We start from the raw sequence: 21,054 nt of genomic DNA on the forward strand, positions 1-21,054 counted from the left end.
AAATATATATATACATGTACATCGGCGTACATTATGAACGTTGCAGTTGTGAGATATCTTAAGAATGCAAGATACAATTAAATGCTAAATATCTTACAAAAGTATTTTATTAACTGTAAGATATATGTTTCTGCAATTAGCGAGTTATAGAAACTTATGGTTACAATTATATAGTGGAATAATCATATAGTTTTCAGTTGTCTCTTGCTCTTCGGATATATCGCTGCAGCATTGAATCGAGTAAAAAAGTCAACAAAATAAATCACATACAAATTGAAAAATAAACACAAAAAGTGCCCAGTGCAAAGGTTACACATGAATTGTGTTTACCTTTCGATGTGATCCACATATATTTACCATCCTCCTCCTGCTTCCTCTTTTTTTTCCTCTCCTCGTCGTGGCTTCTATATCGAGAACCGAGATCCTCAAGAATGCTAGGGAAGTCCTGCTCGTTATAAACGAATGGGGGGTATTTGGAACCCGACTTAAGTCGCGCTGCCTCCTCTTCCTTTTGCTGTCGCTTCCTAGTTTCTAGTATCTCATAGTGTATCTGATGTAGAATGAATCTATTCCAGCTCTAATACAAAATTCAAACCATAAATAATCTTTATATCATCGATTGAAAATTTCTAAATGTATCATGCGATTAGTTTCTTCGCTTCTTAATAAACATTTGAACATGTAAATGAGCACATTTTTAACTTATCAACACATTCATGCATCAAATAAAAGATAACTAAAAAGTTTAAAATTTGTTTTCCCACTTGAAAATAAAAATATATCTTGGCAACTCGTCCTCATGTTCTTAATTAATTAAAATGTAATTCTAACGCGCGCGTTTTTTTACACTGGACTTTGTAATATTATTATCATACTTGTATGAGCACAATCAAATTGATCTTTTTCTTGGATTCTGGGTCGTTCAGTATAAGTCCTAAAGCTGACGCTTCCCGTACTGTCCTAAAAGCTCTAAGGAAATTCGCAGCTTGGCAGGGAAAGCCTCGTGATGTATCCAGCATGTGAAACAAGAATCCCAATTCGCAGGAAAGGCAAAACTCTCGTTGGCACGAATGCGAGAGCAATGCTACTCTTACAGGCTCGCAGTAGTAAAGCAACTGCAAAGCACGAACGTACGCGTCTGATCTGTGACTTATTTTCGTTGGCCCGACTCACCTCGGGCACTATAGTTTTCTTGAGCTTACCTGCAGCATAGCATTGCAATAACTGTTGGGAAGTGTAGCCTCCAGGCCGCAGAAACTGGTTCGATTGTACTGATCGAAATCGAAATCGTCGTAACCGAGCCGTGAGTATTTCAACTCGATTTTACGATAACGCTTAGGTATGGCTACAAAGGTGCCGTCGTCTGTTTTAGACCGTGAGTCCCCCGCGAAAGGCTTCGCGACTAAGCCCCATCGTTTTTCCAGATTGTACGGTATCTGCAAAAGAGGTATTATTTATTTTTAATTCACTGTGAAAACGTACTTGAATATTTCTCGCCAAGATAGTTTCTGTATTGTAGAATTTGCCATGCGTTATGCCATGAATTATCGAGATACAGTTTGTACAGTTTGGTGCATGATAGAGAAACAGACACTTTTGGACTGTGAAAAAATAAATAATACCTATTAAAGAACGCGTTGTGGGAACTGAACTGATAATGCGGCGCATCGTATTAAAGTCACGCATACTGTTGTATGTCATACAACCTTTATTATATCACTCAAGTACAATTTCGAGTATACATTTCATGCGGAACACATTTTACATGTAAATATATCAATCGCCTATCGAGATTGTTGAGCGGAAATCATTAAACGAAAACAAATGCAATCAATCGAAAACACATAGCGCGGATTGAAGGCAGTAAAATATCACGCCGTCCGATAAGATATAGGAATTAGTGGAAACTTTCGACGGAGAAGATATATTAGAAACATTTACTCATGTTTCTTCTTCTTTATGTCGGTTGTTCTGTAAATGTCAACACAAATAACTATAAAGGGAATCAAGACTTATATATTATCGATATACTAATAATGTAGTTCAATGCATGTTTTTCCTTAGACCCTGCTGTAATTCTTTTTCTCTGCAAAGCAAAAGAAATAAGGCCTCAACTTCGTTAATTGTATAATCAAACAAAAAACCCCCGTCTTTTAAATTACAGTATACTTCAGCAGCAGTTCTTAAAAAATAAATTATTATTTTAACATTTTTATTAGTATATCAAATACTAATAAAACAAGAGATATTATACACACAATATTTAATAACGATAGAATTCACCAATTACGTGTCATTCATATATATTTTTCAGTTATTTAAACCAATACTAAAATATATATATATTTAGAATTTAGAATGCAGTGCATTTATATGCTATAATACTTCGATATATCTAGCAAAAACGTATTTTGTTATATATTCTCTTCTTTATATACGTATATATATGTGTGTATATAAATTGGCACATTGTTGAAGATATTAGCTTCACAAGATTCAGATGCAATTCGAAGAACAAAAAATATATTCTATATTTTACCGTAAACATATTTAGAATTGTATACTTTTATCGTATGTGAAATTATTATTTTTCTGTCTCATACGGTATGAAATACTGATTTTAAAAAAAATAGATTCCTTTATATCTCACACACTACACCTACAACAAAAAATACTTATTACAATAAACAAAAAGTGAATAGTATTTTCAGTACTAATGTACAATGTAACGATATTAATTTTATATTATTTTTCAAAATTATAATCGTTATTATCATTATAATAATTAATATTTTCCTGATGTAGAATATAAATTGATAATATATGAAGCAAACTAACGAGAAGAATAAAAGAGATTTCAATATTTTATACGTATAATACACGTTGAAACTGTTAAATTTGTTGTGTGTTAAAATTAGTAGAATACACCCCATTAGATTAGCTTACGAAAATATATCACGTCTCTTTACAGATTATAATAATTACGAAATATGACTATCAGTCTTAATCACATTGTAGCAAATTCTTTTTTTTTCTAAAAATTAAACACTTCAACGCTACATTGAGCTTTAACTTTTACGTCAACAGTATATCTATTAATTTAATTGATCACGCTGGTAAAGCCTCAAGATTCTGAAGGAACACATTTGTGTATTAAATGAAATATATATATGTATATATAAACTCGGGCAACTTAGCGATACACAGAAACGATATTAAATTCGATGTCAACAAAATGGCTTTTGAAATTTGGTAAATAAAGAATAGGAAAAATCGTCAAGGATATGTGAAATTTAAGATAATTTCAAAAGAGATGGAGGAGAATATTGTAACAGAGTGGGAGAATATTGTTTCCTCACTTGATTTCTGCGAAAAGCCTGAGGGTTTGGCGCGTATCCTATTGTTCCCTGCATTTTCATTGTGCGCAAGATCTCGGGATCTATTGGTGGCGTTTTCCTGCAAAAGAATGCAAATCAACTTATTTATTTCTCGGCTGTACAAGAACGAGATGACACATAGTAGATACCTACCTATAAATTTTTTTCAAGTATTCTTCAGGCCAGTCGCTTAGAAGTGGTTGATCTGAATATACCATTGGTATCGTACTATACGGTGTGACATCGTCATCAAAAGGGATCGATGGTATTGTCTCAATTGGATCGGCAAACTCCGTAGGCCTGAGTAAAATAAAAATATATTCTTATACTTTTTTCCAATCCAACTTTAATGTTCCAATTTGTTCTCTATTTTTATATAATATAAATAGCTTGTTAATTCATTCAGTATATAAACATTGATTATTATTTAATTTGAAAGTCTACTTGAAATAATTACTGACCTAGAAAATGTATTAAATTGAGGTTCTGGGTTATTGGTGGACATTAAATGTATAGAGCCTGCCGAGTCTCCAAAGCAAAGACATTGAGATGTAGAAGCCACGTCAAATGATAATATCGCTGCGCCGCCAGTAGCAACCTGATAATGCACGTATTACCGTATAGTCTCTCTCTCCCTCTCTCTTTTTATATACATATATTTTAAAATTCCTATTTAAAATTTTTCTATTTATGCTGAATGCACGATAAATTTACCTGATATAAACACGTCATTGACGGTTGTACATTAGCATATATTGTATCAAGCAGTTGCATCTGTCCTAGTGGCGATACTACTGCGAGACGACTGGAATAACTTGGTAGGAACTTCAATAAGAGAGGATATACCATAGTAGTGACTGGGCTTAACGCTCTCATTTGTCTCAGATCATAGGCCATTAAAAATCGATCGACGGTGAGACCCTGACGACTAAATAATACAATATATATATATATATATATATATATATATCCGTGTTTGAATCTACATATTGAATATAAGATGGTTAAAGACTTTCCGATTATCTTATGTCTCACCTGTTGCTGAACCCACACGTAACGAGATAATTCCCTTGAACGTCGAAATCGCTCAAGGAACCACTGTGCGTGTCCAAAGTATGTTCTATCGATAACGTATTTGGATCCCTGAGGTCGATTCTTCCCACGGGATTACCAGCACAGATGAGCCTACTGTGTTGCCTCAAAATCGCACAGCCATTCTCATCCACATCCACCTGCAAACATAACACAGAGCCATCGCATCTCTCGCCCTCGGAATCAATTTACCATCTAGCCAGCAGAGAGTCTTACTAATCCAGTCTCTTTTCCTCTGGTAAGGTTGAAATCAATTATTTTATCCTGATGTCCACCCATGAGCAGTCTGTTTGGGGAGATTTGCAACATACACTGCATGTCGTTCATATTCACCGACCTGCAACAATCCAGACAGTGAGTGAAATCCGTGGAGACGACGGTACGTCGCAGGCGCAAGATATGCGGTGGTAAACATACGTATGGGTGAATATAGGTATGCCCCTCCGCAGTTGACATCTCAATTGACTCTGCGTCAACACCAAGATACCCTCGTCTATGGTATGAATGTGGCGTATCTCCTGCGTCGCGTGGACTTGGAAAGACGTGTATTTTTGTAAACCAGGCCCGTAGTAGGACGTCACGTGGCCCTGCAACGAATCGCTCGTTAATAAACGTTTGCTAGTAGAGGCGTTCCATGCCTGGATTAAGTAATGCTCCGTATCAGTGATAACGTACCCCTTGATTCCCCATCCACATAAGCTCCTCGATCGTGTCGAAAGTGGCAGTGGAAACGCCGAATCTGTCGCCGCCGTCGGCGAGCAACGTTCTGGTCTCGTGAAACTCGGCCCCGGCAAACTCCTCTCCAAACTGCTCCGCCGCAGGCACATACTCGTCCCCAGGTACAACATAATTACATTCCTCCCCTGAAACGAGAATTCGATCGGTTAACGAACCGAAACGCCAACGACTTGAATATAAAATGTAAAACAACAAACCGTATCTCTGGACGATTCACGAGTCACGCGTTCCTGTAAAATTATATCTTCGTACTTGCGGCGCAAGAGAGATAAAAATAACAAACATGCTTTTCAACGGCAACTAATTCACCTTATCGCTGGATATCGGTTACAAACGCGCAAAACAATGTTGAGGTTAAACACGAATGATAGAACGCGCCGCGTAACAGCCCGAGGAGAAAACAATCCGCCCGTTACTCGCCGCCGCGGATCTTTCCGCAATCACCGCGTCGAGCCCTCTGGGAAGCGGCTCGCGCGCGCTGGGGAGAACAGCTGACGCCAGCTGAGCTGACGCATCCGGCCGCGCGTCCGCGTTCGAAAAGCAAACGAACGTCGACGAAAGGTAGAAACAGCCGCGACGCGAGGGGCCGGCGGAGAATCGCGCGCGCACACACGCGGCGAACGCGCCTCTCGGCGGGCCGGGATACTCACAGAGCAGCTCCTGCTCCTCCTCGCCGCTGCCGTGGTCCGTGGCCTCTACCGTGGGGTCGTAGTGGCCCAGCACCGGGTAGTCCATGATGCGCGGCGACTTTTACTCAGACCACGTCGTCGCGGGGCATCGAGGCGTCGTCGACGGCAAAAGCGGCGACGGCGTCAAGGTGACACGAGAGCTGCGTCCCGATAATGACGGCGATCGGCCTCTTATCATAACACACCGCGTAGTACCAGGTGCGCGGTGCGCGCACACGCAGCACGCACGCACGCACGCACGTCTAGTCGCCTTGGCAACTGTGCAACAAGCGGAACACTTTGCGCACTACGCTGCGACGAGCCACCGGACTGCGCGAACCCCGGCCGGCCGCGTCATAACACGTTCCTTGCGGCTGTTTCTACGCGGGGAAACTGCGCGTTCCACCTCCCCGTCGAGACGCGGCTTAACTCACGGCCGCACAACAGCACGTCCGCCGCGGCGATTCCGCGTCATTCGGCGAGGATGCGCCGCGGCCTTGAGCGACCGCTAGTCGCGACATCTGGAAATGGCGGGCGCCGCGACGCCAGGGCGGCCAGGGCAGCCAACGAGCGCCTCAGCGAGGACGAAACTTCTTTTTCCCCTTTTCGAAATAAATTCCTCTTCCGTCTCGTTTCTAAAAGTAGAGGAAAGTCTTCTATCATGAGATTTAAGTTTTTCATTCGAGACAGCAGCCTTTCAACGCCCGAATTCAATCGCAAATCTTTTTTCACAACAGTTACGCGATCCAACAATCAACTTTCCGCTCAAAGGACGTATTCACGGTGGAATCGACCGATGACGCCTATTAATTTAACAAAAACCCCGCTATCCTATATTAGAAGACTTTCCTTTGTTTCTAAGAGTTCGGAAAAAAATTTGTTTCGCCAATTCCGAGCTCTTCTACGAACACAAGACGGAAGTTCTTGTGTTCAATCAATTTTAATTTTATAACGTTACAATTTTACTTTCGTAACGAGTCAGAATTCGGAATTCGAGTTCACATGAACAGATTACGCTGATTCGCGAGGAATTTAAACAAACGAATCTGTTTTTAGCTTATATTTCGGAATCGATTGAGCAAGACGCGGGCCAAATTCCAATGGGCTTGGTCAGCAATCAAATCGGTTTGTCATCAATAAAGAAGGACAAGCGATATATGTATAATATACTTACATGTACATGTATGTTAAATAATGTTTTAGAGAAGCATATGACAAAATTGATCCTGTAATTTACAGAGATTGCAATTGTACATTTATAAGCGCTTCAAACTTTCAGACTTTTCTGATTTACAAACCGCCCGACAAAGTTAATTTTATAAAGATTGCCATTGTACAGTCACAGACGCTCCAAACTTTCAGACTTTTCTAACTTACATTGCCCTAATTGGTGCTGAATACTGAAAAATACAGCGTTCGTTATAAAATCATATGCGCAGACAGTTCAATATATTTTATACATTTCTCACACTTTAAATCATACGAATATTACTCAGGCATCCATTTTCTCGTCCGTAATCCAGGAGATTAAACTGACGCATGTCTCGTGCTCCAAATATATGTAGCCTATAAGTAGACCTTCGAAGATACCAAGGAGCACACCAGCAAGCACATCCAACAGGTGGTGTCTTCGCATCAATACTCTGGACATACACACGGAAAAGGACCACGCCAGCAACGGCGGTATGCATATCGAAGGCACCGGCCACAGGTGGAAGAAGAAATACACGACAAACGCAGCGCGAGACGCGTGCCCGGACGGAAAGGAATATTTATCGGGGCCTATGTGGAACGAATCAACCGAATCACCGGCCGGTCGCCTCCTTCTTGTAACTGCCTTGAGCACAGCGATGAAAGTTACGTCGAGCAGCAGTCCTGAAACGATTTTTCTACTATTAGATGGTAAACTTAAAGTTTCCGTGGCTCACATTTAAATGACGCTAGTTGTAAGTGTAATTTACTTTGACATCTGAAACTGGCTGCAGTTTAAAGGTTGGACATTTGTCAATAAAATTCAGTGCGGAAAGATTCATTTAAGCGAGCAACGCCATTTTTTTTCTTTTGATTAAACATGGAACGTGATAAGTTGTTTTTTTCGACATGTGCTGCTTCATTACTTTGATTTGAAAGAAAACCTGCAGCTACAGTTCATAAAGTACTTGTCGAGGCTTATGGCAATTGTGCTCCATCGGAAAGAACATGCCAAGAATGGTTTCAGCGATTTAAAAGTGGTGATTTTAATTTGAATGATAAACAACGCTCAGGTCAGCCGAAAAAGTTTGAAGACACCGAATTGCAAGCATTACGCAGTACAAAGTATCACGGGGGATCGATATCAATCACAACTGAACCGTCCGAATCAAGTATTGTTGGAAAAAAGGCCAACAGTAGCCAGCAATCGACGCAAAGTTATTCTCTTGCACGGCAATGCTCGACCACACGTTGCAAAAGCCGTCAAGGAAACACCGATGCAGCTCGAGTGGGAAGTTCGCCCGCACCCAGCGTGTTCACCAGATTTGGCTCCTTCAGATTATCACTTGTTCTGATCGATGCAGCACAGCTTGGATACACACTTGAAAAATTACGAGGATGCGCGAAAATGGATCGATGAATGGATTGCATCAAAAGACCAATCGTTCTATAGTTGCGGAATCCATTCATTGCCAGAAAGATGGGAAAAATGTGTAGCTAGCGAGGGCAGATACTTTGACATATTTTTTGCTCTTGATATCGAAATAAATGAGTTTGTTAAACAAAAAAAACACCGCTGAAACTAAGTTTACCACCTATTACATGTCCCAATCGCGTGTAATGGAATCAATTTCAAACAATGGCGGAATTTCACTCGAGACATACCTATCAGAAGATTGATCTGCATTTGATACAAGGCTTTGCTGTTGAAAACCCAGATTAATACAAGAGACATCCCAATCCAAGGTATGCCGTGGCATGATACCTGAGGGGGAGAGGCAACACGTAAATACAATAGAGAAGCTTGTAGCAGTCAATCGCTGGGCAAGTGAATGATTATTCGTACCTCCAGTAATTTATAATGCACTTTCAACTGTCTCAAGGGTACGAGCTTTTCCACCAGTTTGACGAACTCGTCAGACAAATAGGCATCCACTGCCAGTGCCTTCCTCAACGGCGTTGGCACCTGTCTTTTGTCAGTCTTGAAAATATAAAAGACAATTGTTACGTATAGTTTTCTTAGAGCCAGTTTCGCAAACATCGGTTAAGTGCTAACCAGATGAATTGATTCTCGGTCTCTTCTTAAATAATAAGATGGAAAAAAGAAGTCGACTGAACTCTGGGTAACAGTTGATCGACATTTGTGAAACTGGCAAGCAAGTTTCGTGCAAGAGGAGAGAAGCGAGCCAATTGGATATACACTGTCCACTTGGCCTTTATGTAAAAAAAATGGAGTAAAAAAATTTATAACTGTGATTTAATGATTGAAACGATAGATGTAAACACAGTAACGTTCGACACATTCAGTGAAATGCATTTGATGAAGCAACAGAGAATGTCGAGGCAAAAATCTATAAAGAAAAGTGAACTAATTATTGAAACGATAGACGTAAACACAGTAACGTTCGACGCATTCAGTGAAACGCATTTGGTCAAGCAGCAACAGAGAATAACAAGGCAAAAATATCCCAATGTTTAAATAGCCAAGGATTAACAAGTACCGTTTCCATTGTCTTTCATTAACGATTTTGAGAGCGTGACGTAACGTTCCTCGGCGATACTTCAAATTATCTACAGTGTTAAGTAACTGATAGGAAGACTATATTGAAACAGCTGATTCATCAGCACATTCATATGTTGCACGAACGAATAACGTCACAGCTCGACAGATGGCACGCGTTGTTATGTACGCGCCGCTTTTCCACCTGCCGTACTGCCTGCAAATTTCTACCTTACCAATAAGTCGAAACAGCTGATAATTAAACACAAAGTAAATGAAAATTAATTGTTATAAATACGAACGACAGAATCGCTTCCTCGCGCTTCTTTAGCAATTAAACGTTAATAGCGTTCTGAGGCAGCGTAAATCGCGGGCGATAAATTTTACTTTTTTATCTCATTTTTGTATCAAATTACACAGATTTACAAATATCGGTCAACTTTTGGACCCGAGAGTGTTTTTTCACGTATTTTTGCGCGTCGAATTCAAATCCGTCGCCCGTTTCCCGCCATCAGGTCAGATTTTTGAGATTTCGTATGTTTGTAACATACAGGGTGTAGCCCAAAAGTCATGAAATATATTTTTTTGCCGCACCCCTTCTGGTCGCAGCGTGTTCGAACCGGTTGGGTGAGGTGGGGGGGGGGGGGACCCTTAGCTTCATTGCGCACCAACGGTCAGTCTGCTGCGAGAATCAGAAGAATCAGAATATCTGATTTAGTGCACCCTTGTTTCGAGACCACGTCACGACGCGCGATGGCTACTTTCGAGCAACGTTGGGCGAACAAATTTACGTAACGATGCGATGCACAATAGTTTTCGGAATGTTCAGAGTGTCAGCTAATAACTGAACACTTATTCGTCGGTCAGAATTTAACAAATCACACACACGAGTCACATTTTCATCGATTTGGGTTGTTGTCGGCCGTCCAGTGCGGAGGTCATCGTCCACTCCTTCCTGGTCCTCCTTGAACCTCTTCACCCACCTCGAAACTTGCACATACGATAGAGCAGACTCCTCGTACGCTTGTTTGAGCAATTCGTGAGTTTCGGTAACTTTTTTTGTCGAGTTTTGTGCAAAATTTGATCGCCCAAAGTTGCTCGGAAGTAGCCATCGCGCGTCGTAACGTGGTCTCGAAACAAGGGTGCACTAAATCAGCTATTCTGATTCTTCTGATTCTCGCAGCAGACTGACCGTTGGTGCGCAATGAAGCTAAGGGTTCCCCCCCCCCCCCACCTTACCCAACCGGTTCGAACACGCTGCGACTAGTAGGGGTGCGGCAAAAAAATATATTTCATGACTTTTGGGACACACCCTGTGTGAGAGAAACTACAAAGGTTTTTGGGATGAAGGAATGCTTAGCAATTATTGTTGGGCTCTAACACGTCAAACGGACCCAAAACAATACAAACGGCTCAGTTCCACTGCACTCCACTTCTAATTTTTTTGCATTTTGTCACATAAAATGACAATTTATGGTTGAAAATTGATAATGGCTCAATCATTTATCTCGAAAACCTGACCTGATGGCAAAAAACGGACTGCGGATTTGTGATCAGCGCCGAAAATTACCTTAAAAACACCTTTTGGCTGCTCGGCTGCTTGGCTGCTCCAAAACCGTGTAAACCTGTGTTATTCGAAAGAAAAGAATGGATTGCCTATTCTCATGCTATTTTGTACGGTCCTTCATCATTGCTCAAAAAGTGACGTGACAATAGCTGAAACTTGGAAAATAACTGAAAACTCAAGCCTGAAAAGCTTCCCTGCCGGAAATAGTTCTACAAAATTCTACAAAATTATAAAATATAATTACCAGACTCAAAGAAATTCTACGTCAATTTAAAAAGTGTTATATAAATTAACATGAAAATTGAAACACTTTTGTTAATTTTGGTAATATTCTACAAGTAAGCAGATGCTATAATTCTGTAAGATTTTGTTGTTTCTCAAATGTTTAAAATTGGTAAAGTTTTATAATAATTTTTACAAAATTGTACATTTTCATGAAATACCACTTGCAATAATTTCTTGATTAGAGAACGTTGTAACTTGTGGTACTATTTCGTAGATATTTTTACAAAAAGATTAATGTTTCCACGAAGATATAAAAATTTCTACAAATTTCTATTTCAAGTCAATTTTTGTAGTTATTTATAAAAATAAATTTCGCTAGGGTTGACTCACCAAAATCAAGATTCTCGAAGATTGTCAAAGAATCCGGAGAATGAATGGTATACGGGACGACACAAAAATTTCTTCCAGGTGCAATGCAATTTCAAAAGATTTAATTGTTCGGCATTCGTCATATATGCCGGATTGTACATATCACACGGAAGAGACGATGATCACAATCACTTGTTGAAGCTGCGTAAACTTGTCGAAGACTCATCGATGCGGACAGACACAATTGAATCAGCGAGAACGAAAAAGGGATTCGTGGCATCGTAGTCGAAATTGAGTTAACAAGTGGATCCTAACGTAAAACTTATTTTTAACGAAAACTTACTTTGAGAGATCCTCCCTTTAGGGCAAAATAACACCCTGGCGAAAATGAAAATCGGAGCCTAAGGCAAGTGTAAGTAGAGACTGACAGAAAAGTAAATGAAACTCCTAGGAAGCGTAAATTGAAACAGCGGAACGTAAAAGAAGCGTTAACTTCTTAAAATGCTGCTTTTACATTCCGCTGTTTCAATTTACACTTCCTAGGAGTTTCATTTACTTTTCTATCTACTTACACTTGCCTTACGTTCCGATCTTCATTTTCGACATGAAACCTTAAAAATTCATATTATGCTTGTAAAACGGTTTTTCTCAAACATGACTTTGCCACGTGTCCCCTTTCTGTTCTAACCGATTTGATTATATTTTCTGATTACGAAAATACATCGGAGTTATTCCTTCAAACTTATATACAACGTTACAAAATTACAATCTAGCATATTCATCCGTATTTTGATGAGTTCATTATGACTTTCGTAGAGACAAAACTTTATAACTCTTTCTGAATATTAATACACATATAATTGATACGAAAAATGATCGAGGCGTTAAGAAAACGATGAAAGTCACACGAAAGGTTGTTGTACTATCAGCTTGAGAGTGCACATATACTTAATCTAATTGAATTCATCGGGTGCCTCCAAGAAAAGTTTACATCAGAGTAGTGTTTTTAGAAAAATAACTTTTTCTCAGCTCTATCTCAAACGAAAGCTCAGTTACATCGTTGATTTAACTGCAGGTGAATTCAGAAATGACATCTCCCTTTTAATGCACACACTTCTAAAACGTCCATTAGAAACATCGTGCCATGACTATTGCGCGATAATAACTTATTAACAAATCACTGCTGTTAAATTAGATCGATTGCAGTTACTTTCGTTTGATTATGCGACCTTGAAGCATGTTGTGCTGGCAATACGGAAAATAGAGATTATTCATTAAACACGTTAGTCCGGGCACGTACTGCCCGCAATTCAGCTTTCCACCTTGGCTCGCGCGATACACTCACAGAAAAAAATTTCCGGATCCAATGCTATTACACTTCAATGTATCGTAAACTAGGATCGATACAGCGCCAATCATATTTATTGTAGAGAATAGAATATTTTAATCTTAAATGCAAAATTCTAAAATCTAGAATAAAATGATAGTACGTATCGTCTTTTGTCGAACATCGCGGCGCCAACTTCGTGCGTTGTAAGATGGAGGGAAAATTGATTCTAAACGTAAGATTATAAAAAACTTATACAGGGTGTCATTGAATATTGGGGACTTTTTTGGTGTGCAGGTAGAGCGGACTAGGCCGAGTCGAAAAGTCCTGTACCATTTTGCAATTTTCGCGATAGATAACGAGTAATTAATTATTCAAAATTGTCGTCTTTGTTAGCCCGGCCCACCTCCCAATTCGAGCTTTCGAACATTTCGAACTTTCCGTGCGCCTGGTAATATCGATCGCCGGGCGGTCACATCTCGCCACGCGCTCGAATTGGGAGGTGAGCCGGGCTAAGACGACAATTTTGAATAATTAATTACTCGTTATCTATTGCGAAAATTGCAAAATGGTACAGGACTTTTCGACTCGGTCTAGTCCGCTCTACCTGCACACCAAAAAAGTCCCCAATATTCAATGACACCCTGTATAAACTTACATTTATATGTATAAGTTACTCTTGTCTCAATATAGCAAGTCGATCTTGTTTAATTCGCTAGAGGAGAATAAGAATTATTGATTATATTTTGACATACTAAATGAGGTTGTGAGAAATATAAATGCGTCAAGAATATATTTGGTCTCGGTAACAGAAATCCTTTCTGAGGGAGCAGCTATCGATCCTGAAATTTGATTCTGTATATCAATCCCGGTCTCAAACCTATTTCAAATATTGCTTGGCTGGAAAGCAGAATTTTCGATGGACAGCGTCGGTATAAAAGCGTCACGGAGATGGAGCACTACTGGAAGCCGCTGTAGGGGATGGCGTTGGAAGATGCTATTGCGGATCTACTGTTGATCAGCGAGAGAGACGTTGCACGAGCGTAGAAAAGATCATTGAACGTGATCGTTGTGCGTTGTGTAACCTGTAGATATACACATGAGCGTTGAACTCGATCTTTCGAAACGATGCGATAAACGGGAGATACGCTAACTTTATCTAATTGTACAAGGATTATCTATCGTATCGAAAAACATACCGTACGGTCGAAAACGCGTACCCTGTTGCAGTTGTGTCGTAGCAATTTGATGGATTAATGTACACTGAAAAGAGAAGAGTTTATCTATCTAGAGAGTGTTTGTTACTATCCGTCATTTATTTATATTCTACAGAGTCTTCGTTTATCTTTATCTATTAAGGAAACGATTCGGCGTTATACCTTGCGATAGTTCTTCGAGCATTTGAATCATGGCATGTGTTACAATCGGTAAATTATATTCTTTGAGATCTCCATAAATTCCTCTAAATAATAAAAATATTGTAATTCATATCCCCGATAGGAAAACATTTAGCAAATTACGTGAGGAAATCTGGGTGAAACTTGGAATGCTGGGATTATGCGTACATACACGAACAACATATGCAGAAATATGCAGAAACCTTTCATCAAATATTGATAAATGTTTGCACAATACATTTCTAAATAGTATGTCAGCGAAACAGCTGCGGTTTGGCGAATCATCTTGGTAGAATAGTTGCACAATGAAATTGCTGTCGTGTTACGACGAGGTGCCGCTACGAGGCGTTTCGTACTCGTAAGTAAAATTCGCGCGAGACGACTTGAATGCAAACTCAGCGGTAAACACGTCCCGCTAAATCTTTTTTTAAATATTTATTGCACGGAACTGCGTTGCTGGGCAACTTTGCTTCCGCCATGTTGAAATAATTGTGCATGATTTATCTCCTAAATTGAGATTGTCAAATTCTGGGCAGATACCATTTATTCTTACAAAACCGCTGCGTTTTGGTGTAAAATTTCTTGTTTTTGGATGATGCAATGATTACACAATATTTGTGATATTTTCCTATCGCAGCCCGCTGATTAGATTAAATGAAATGGTCAATATATCCTCACCTGTTCTCGTGCCGCTTTAATGGCGTCGGATTAGACGAATGCGATGATGAAGAGCGTTAGTGACAATTCCAATTTCTTCGTCCGACTCGGCCGACTGGCGCCGCGTCTGTCCTTTACTCGGTGTACCGCAAAGAGACGAAGTAGCGGCTTGCTTCACTTGTGATATTGGGAACGAGGAGCGGCGGATAAGCGGGGGCGGCCGCGCTCCTGAGGGTGGATAATTACATTATTTTTTTCATCCTACCGCCACTAATCCAATTAAGCCGGTCTCGCCTGATCACACGAAACCCCGCATTGTACTAGCATTGTACTCTAGCGCAATAGTCTCCAGTATCTAAATCGTCAAAGAGATGCCGTTATTTCTTTTTGGTTTACAATTAGTTGAAGTTATACGAAATTTATTTCGACATTATAACCAATAATATTTTTCATTAACTGTTTTTTCTTCAAGATATAGGATAAATGTGTAAAGTACAGTACTGTATTTCTGTAAAGGCAGACATATCAGAGGTAATGAAATTGAAGCGCCTGATCGCTCACTTCCGTCAAGAGATCCCACAAGATAATCGTATTCAAAAACTTTCCGATTGTTCTCTACATCTCGCATATATTTTTAACGTTTTCATAATCATGCCAAGTATTTAGAGATTATAATTCATCACTTCGCACAGGGTTGGGAAAGTTACTTTATAAAAGTGTCTAGTTACAGTTACAGTTTCTTCGCTAAAAATGTAACTAGTTACAGTTACGAGTTACCGATTCTGAAAGGTAACACGTTACTTTGCAGTTACTTTCTTGCAATAGCAATAGAAATAAAAATTTCAAATCTGCATTTGAATTGTAAAACGTCGATAGAGGCGTTTGTGCGCAGATGCAAGGTCTAATGCGATCTGTGGAGGTTGAAGCAATATTAAAGCAACTCTTAATGTAACAATTAAATCAGTTACTAGTTGTCGAAAAAAATGTAAATGAGTCAAGTTACAGTTGGATACGGAGAGAAAGTAACGAAGTTAGAATTACGAAAAAAAAATAACTGCAACTGTAACTTTGTTACGAGTAACGAGTTAGGCTCAACCCTGGCTTCGCACACATACCTAACAGACGCAATGCGGAACGGTGCATTCCTGGTATCTCAAAGGACTTTTGGCTTCTAATTAATTCTCTTGAAATGGGACGTCTTGTGGCGGGTGTGTCCACGTTGGAGCATCTCCGTGAGATAATCGTGCCTGCCCTAGACGAATCCTTATGCATTTTTGAAAAGAGAAGGTGCAATAGTTTGACGAATGCGTGTCTATCCGAGCATCGAGAGACGGTTTTTACTAGCTCCGCAAGGAAAACAGCGAAGCGCTTATCCCGTCGGTCTCTGCCGAATATCGCAGTTAATTCCCTAACGGTGCAAACAACTAGGGGGTCTAACTCAATCCGAGTTTTATCTTATGTCAGGCGATATTTAAGTGCAAATTCCGTGCATGGGACGTGCTCGAATAATCAAGGGTGGCACAGTTAATTGCTCGCGTTGGAACAGGGTATCGTCTCTTAATTGTACAAAAGCGACGGCGTCATTTAGAGCGTTTAAATAATGAAAACGACTTTCGGAAATCGCATTGCATCATTATGGTCTCGAGAGGGCAGCTGGGGATAACTGAAAAAACGTCGCGTAACTCTTGAGGTGAAATTTTTCAGTGTCATGCGTTTCGACATATCCTACACTTTAAGGATACCAAGTTCCAACGCAAACGCTTAAGGACTTCTGTAATATGTGACGCAATACTTTTTCTCTGGCGAAGCGTATTCGCAGTACTTCAACGAGGGCAGCTATTACTGATACGAGCAACATCGTCACGAGTATGTGGCCTGCCACCGTGACGGACTTCATCTGACGCGTCTTCAAGATCTCTTCAGCGCCTTCTTTCATTTCTACGCCGATTCTCCTCTTGGGCCTGTACGTCCTTCCCCTCTCCTCGCCCACGTCCTCCCTGCTATCCTCTTCAGAGTCGCTGTCATCATCGTCGTCATCCTCGTCATCGTCGTACTCGTCGTCCGCGTACGTGCAATTTTCGTCGTAATCGCTCGTGAAGACGGACATCAAGCGATCCTCGTACAGCAGATTCGGGCAGCGTCTTAATCTCCGATGATCCATCGGTATCGCGGGCACCCTCCCCCTCTCGCTGACACCACCCTCGTCTCCGCGATTCTGCTCGGAGTAATTCGTGTCGAACAACAATCGCAAAGGCAAGGACAGAAGCACGCCGAATATCGTCAATATCAGCAGAATGCTAACGTTGATGCCCAACGACAGTCGTTTCTCCGTCATCCTGGCGAGGTCCATGTCGCCCCACGTTGTTTATCTGACAATGAGTATCAGTCCGGGACTGGTGCCGTCGTTCTCGCGGATTTCCATGGCAACGCGAGACGGCATGTCGGACGGCATTCCAAGTTGCGCGCTTTTACAATTCTTTCGGCTTCCGACCCACCCCCGGGTCCGATGCAAATCGAATGTCCCGGACGTTCCCGCCGGCAAGTCCGCGTGCGCGCCAACTCTTCGACTGTTACGGGCTGAACAATTCGGCGACGCGACGAACGTGCCCGCGGCTGTCGCGGGGCTCCTCTTCGTGTCTCTCGCCTCGACGCAACTGTTGCGCGTACCGTCGTGCGAAGCAGTTCGTAGCGTGAACCTGGATTGTCGGCTGCGATATTGATTTCCCTGGTTGGACCGAGCGCGTACGCGCAAGTCTAGCTCGCTGCCCCGTCACTCGTCGGCAAACACCTCGCACATGCCGGTAATTAGATTGCACTTATGGCGAGCGGGACGTGGCCATTTGCCACGGGGTTCTGAGCACATTGAAGGACGGCTAAGAATACTCGTACAATAGGTCAGATAGATATTACCGTGGGAAGGAGAGGAGACAGCGCCACATCTCTCAGACCGATAACGTTAACCGATACGCGTTAAACGGTTGTCGAATAACTTACTCGCTGCCAAATTCCCTCCTGCAGGTGGGTCGCGCGATAAAGGATCAACCCTAGCACAGTGCATTGGTTCAATACAACCAAATGTTGGGTCAATGTTTAACCAATGTTTGGTCAATGCACTGAGCTGTTAGGATACGAGCGAGACTCGAAGGTTCGCGAGTTCGAATTCGAGTGACTTCGCGCGGAAAGACGCGGAGTCTCTGAGACCGATAACGTTAAGCGATACGTGTTAAACGGTTGTCGAATAACTTACTCGCTGCCAAATTCCCTCCTGCAGGTGGGTCGTGCGATAAAGAATGCATTGGCTCCACATTGGCCCAATACAACCAAATGTTGGGTCAATGTTTGACCAATGTTTGGTCAATGCACTGTGCTATTAGGCCAGTTCCGCATTGATCATGTCGTACGTCGCAAGCATTGCAAATCATAGATTCGGCCAATCGGCGTTGAATTAGAACCAGTCTACGGCCCTCGCGACACTGCGATGCGGCCAATGTAGAACCGGCCTTAGGGAACGAGCGAGACTCGAAGGCTCGCGAGATCGAATTCGAGCGACTTCGCGCGGGAAGTCGCGGGATCTCTGAAACCGATAACGATTAAACGATTATCGAATAAATTACTCTCTGCCAAATTCCCTCCTGCGGGAGGGTCGCGCGATAAAAAAATCAACGAGACTCGAAGGCTCGTGAGATCGAATCCGAGCGACTCCGCGCGGAAAGACGGCGGGATCTCCCATACGGGAGTCAAGTCATCGGAGTGAATGCGGCTGCGGTTTCCCCCGTTGAATGGAAGAAACGGCACGACGTGAGACCGGCGCGAGAGAGCCGCCCGCGATGACTTTTCTAGTCGCATGCATAAATAATATTAGACAATATCAAATTAAAATTCGCATCTTTCCGCGAGCAACAATGGAGCGTGGTGGAGACCAACAAAGGAAACGCCTGCCGCGATGGGGCAAGTGGTAGCATCGTGGCGGCGGCGGCGGCGGCGGCGGCGGCATTTATAAAAGTAATAAAACAGCCGGACAACAACTCACGGGAGTGAGCGGCAGCGGCGGAGACAGAGAGGAACGGTCGCGAGGTAGAAAGGGCGAGAGGGAGAGAGAGAGAGAGAGAGAGAAAGCGAGCGGGATAAGCCGGGGGGCGAAAAGAGGAGGGCAGCGGGAGAGGAGCAAAACAGAGCAAAAGAGAGAGATGAAACACAGGAGAACAGCGATCCAACCCGACCGACCGGTAGCTCAGCCAGCGCACGTATATCTTGCTCTGCTACTCCGATTCTTCGAGGTTCTCATTGATGAGCTCTCCCGTGCCTCCGCGGAAGCCCCCGACGATCGCGTGCGAGGGGTCTCTTTAAAAATAGCTGCGATTACCCATCGGATGTGCGGGCGCGCAGGAAACGATTCATTAGGCGAAGCGGTGACGTAAGTCGCGAGTGAAAATTAAAAAGGAACACATTTTCTACCTCGACGAGAATTACTCCGGCAACGTTAACGTCTCGTTAGAGTTTCTGCGGAACGACGAAAGGAGATACGCGACAAAGTCGACAGATTTCGCCGCGTCTTTCACATCCGTGGGACGATCGTGTTTTAATTCGTTGTGTGTCAATTCATCACGCGTTTGCCGCGGCCGCGCGTCTCTCGTGCGCGTTTTCGCATCTGGTTGGCCGGAGAAGTCTTTAGCTACCAGAGAATTCGAGGGCGGTGTAAACTTATCGTCAGCGTGCCTACGTGATCGCGGAGGAGAACGGCGCCGCGTCGATGATCTGCGAGAGCCATAATTATCCCGCGCGCGACACAATTATTTCAGGGGGAGGGTGCGTCGGGGGGCGTCGGGGGGCGGAATCGATTATCGCACGCGGCACGGGCGCGAAGGTGCGCCTCGAGGTCGTCGATTGAGCGATTTTCACAGGTCGTCGATCGACGCCGACGTGCGCCTAGATAGATAAGGTTGAGAGCCAGGGTATGTAGAGCAGATGCTGCGGCTCTCCGGCCGCGGTGGGGTGCGTGATTTTTCACCGCCGACAGCTCCTCCTTCGAGAACCGCGCGCATTCCACCTCTCCCCTGCCTCTTCGGGGCCTTACCGTCGCCTTTCCTTCCCCCCGGGCCCCACCCCCCTGCGTCCTTTCGCTCCTCGTTCCTCGCGCCCGGTCGGCGCGCGACCCGTCTCGCTCCCGCTCGCGCTCGCCAACGCGGTACCGGCCGCGGACACGCCACCGGACACCAGTTGCACGATCTTAGATTTGCCGATCTCTCTCCCGCGTCTCCCGAGCGCACCGACGCGATATATACGGGGCGATGCATGCGTCCGGGCGGGGGGTGCGGCGGGCGTGATGCGCAGGGCGCGCCCGCGAGCCACTCCCGCGGTCGCGTGTGGCTCGCGATGAGCGCACGCGAGTCACGCAAAACGGAGCGGCGTTTTCTATTGACACGTCGCGGGGAATTTAGGGAGCCGAGGAAACAGCGACGACAGCGCGTGTACACTAGCAATCACCGATGCCTTCCCGCACGAATTTATGCGCGCATCAACACATTTATACTATATGACAAGAAGGAATATTCTTGTCGTAGCTCATTAACGAAAGAAAGGATTGTATGCGACTTAAACTGGCGGGTGGTTTATTTAAATTGTTCCCACGTTTCGATCACATTCGGGTTCTGGTCCTTTTCAGGGAAATAAATATGTTAATTAGTCAGAGTTGTGATGTTAAAAGGACGTTGACATCCGTCTCTGGGCATCGGTCGGAGAAACTATGTTGAAAGCAACGACATATGTACATAGACCAAGCATTCCGGTCTGCAGAGTGAAGCCGGAAGTTCGAGAGTGAGAAAGTTTGTGGACACAAACTTTCGGCTTCACCCGCTCCATAGCAAAAGCATAGGAGTGACTGGTCTATGTATATATGTCGTTGGCTGGAAGGCGCGTCTATCCGACGACCACAGTAGGACGTTTATA

The 21,054-nt window shown here is 42.9% G+C and overlaps 3 protein-coding genes across 6 annotated transcripts in view; all 3 read right to left on the reverse strand.

Annotated features, from left to right (window-relative positions):
* The window catches only part of LOC105561107 (PAB-dependent poly(A)-specific ribonuclease subunit PAN2), a 12,564-nt gene extending 6,173 nt beyond the window's left edge, over positions 1 to 6,391 (reverse strand). Inside the window, exons 1-12 of one of the 2 annotated variants that reach the window (XM_012010802.1) lie at positions 5,858 to 6,391; positions 5,145 to 5,332; positions 4,887 to 5,056; positions 4,686 to 4,806; positions 4,413 to 4,609; positions 4,092 to 4,305; positions 3,839 to 3,975; positions 3,531 to 3,677; positions 3,360 to 3,456; positions 1,203 to 1,436; positions 876 to 1,115; positions 358 to 577 (exon numbers count right to left, since the gene is read on the reverse strand). In XM_012010802.1, the coding sequence (XP_011866192.1) occupies positions 358 to 577; positions 876 to 1,115; positions 1,203 to 1,436; positions 3,360 to 3,456; positions 3,531 to 3,677; positions 3,839 to 3,975; positions 4,092 to 4,305; positions 4,413 to 4,609; positions 4,686 to 4,806; positions 4,887 to 5,056; positions 5,145 to 5,332; positions 5,858 to 5,942 (2,050 nt within the window). In that variant the 5' untranslated portion in view covers positions 5,943 to 6,391. Of the gene's footprint in view, positions 1 to 330; positions 578 to 875; positions 1,116 to 1,202; positions 1,437 to 3,359; positions 3,457 to 3,530; positions 3,678 to 3,838; positions 3,976 to 4,091; positions 4,306 to 4,412; positions 4,610 to 4,685; positions 4,807 to 4,886; positions 5,057 to 5,144; positions 5,333 to 5,857 lie in introns of both variants that reach the window. The other variant, XM_012010801.1, reaches the window with a different exon arrangement.
* Positions 6,392 to 7,085: 694 nt separating this feature from the next.
* Positions 7,086 to 9,707, reverse strand: LOC105561110 (presqualene diphosphate phosphatase-like). Its single transcript, XM_012010804.1, has 4 exons — positions 9,568 to 9,707; positions 8,913 to 9,047; positions 8,732 to 8,831; positions 7,086 to 7,750 (listed from the first exon to the last, which is right to left on the reverse strand). Exons 1-4 carry the CDS (start codon positions 9,574 to 9,576, stop codon positions 7,368 to 7,370), a joined length of 627 nt encoding a protein of 208 aa, XP_011866194.1. The 5' UTR covers positions 9,577 to 9,707; the 3' UTR covers positions 7,086 to 7,367.
* A 3,562-nt stretch (positions 9,708 to 13,269) lies between these two features.
* LOC105561111 (pheromone-processing carboxypeptidase KEX1-like) lies at positions 13,270 to 18,771 on the reverse strand. Of its 3 annotated transcripts, XM_012010806.1 has the most exons (5): positions 16,901 to 18,767; positions 16,224 to 16,371; positions 15,130 to 15,336; positions 14,254 to 14,317; positions 13,270 to 14,139 (listed from the first exon to the last, which is right to left on the reverse strand). In XM_012010806.1, the coding sequence occupies exons 1-3, from the start codon at positions 17,456 to 17,458 to the stop codon at positions 15,146 to 15,148; spliced, it is 897 nt and encodes a 298-aa protein (XP_011866196.1). In that variant the 5' UTR covers positions 17,459 to 18,767; the 3' UTR covers positions 13,270 to 14,139; positions 14,254 to 14,317; positions 15,130 to 15,145. The 3 variants fall into 3 exon arrangements, with proteins under 3 accessions (XP_011866196.1, XP_011866198.1, XP_011866197.1); XM_012010808.1 differs by lacking the exons at positions 13,270 to 14,139; positions 14,254 to 14,317 and having other exon boundaries at positions 15,258 to 15,336; positions 16,224 to 16,360; positions 16,901 to 18,771; XM_012010807.1 differs by lacking the exons at positions 13,270 to 14,139; positions 14,254 to 14,317; positions 15,130 to 15,336 and adding an exon at positions 15,344 to 15,463 and having other exon boundaries at positions 16,901 to 18,771.
* Between the last annotated feature and the right edge of the window lie 2,283 nt (positions 18,772 to 21,054).

The sequence above is a fragment of the Vollenhovia emeryi genome, unplaced genomic scaffold, assembly GCF_000949405.1.
Source record: "Vollenhovia emeryi isolate VEMERY1.0 unplaced genomic scaffold, V.emery_V1.0 DF939211.1, whole genome shotgun sequence".
NCBI classification, from domain to species: Eukaryota; Metazoa; Arthropoda; class Insecta; order Hymenoptera; family Formicidae; genus Vollenhovia; species Vollenhovia emeryi.

What these genes read in the sequence shown, in the direction of transcription:
- LOC105561110 (XM_012010804.1), bottom strand. An exon ending in TGCATTATAAATTACTGGAG is followed by an intron (nt 8,832 to 8,912) that starts GTACGAATAATC and finishes TCTCCCCCTCAG; the next exon opens with GTATCATGCCACGGCATACC. An exon ending in GCAGATCAATCTTCTGATAG is followed by an intron (nt 7,751 to 8,731) that starts GTATGTCTCGAG and finishes AAATCGTTTCAG; the next exon opens with GACTGCTGCTCGACGTAACT.
- LOC105561111 (XM_012010806.1), bottom strand. Translation starts at nt 17,458, where the DNA reads ATGGACCTCGCCAGGATGACGGAGAAACGACTGTCGTTGGGCATCAAC. An exon ending in TACGCTTCGCCAGAGAAAAA is followed by an intron (nt 16,372 to 16,900) that starts GTATTGCGTCAC and finishes AAAATGCATAAG; the next exon opens with GATTCGTCTAGGGCAGGCAC. An exon ending in TTCCGCATTGCGTCTGTTAG is followed by an intron (nt 15,337 to 16,223) that starts GTATGTGTGCGA and finishes ATCCACCCTCAG; the next exon opens with GAGCGCGGCCGCCCCCGCTT.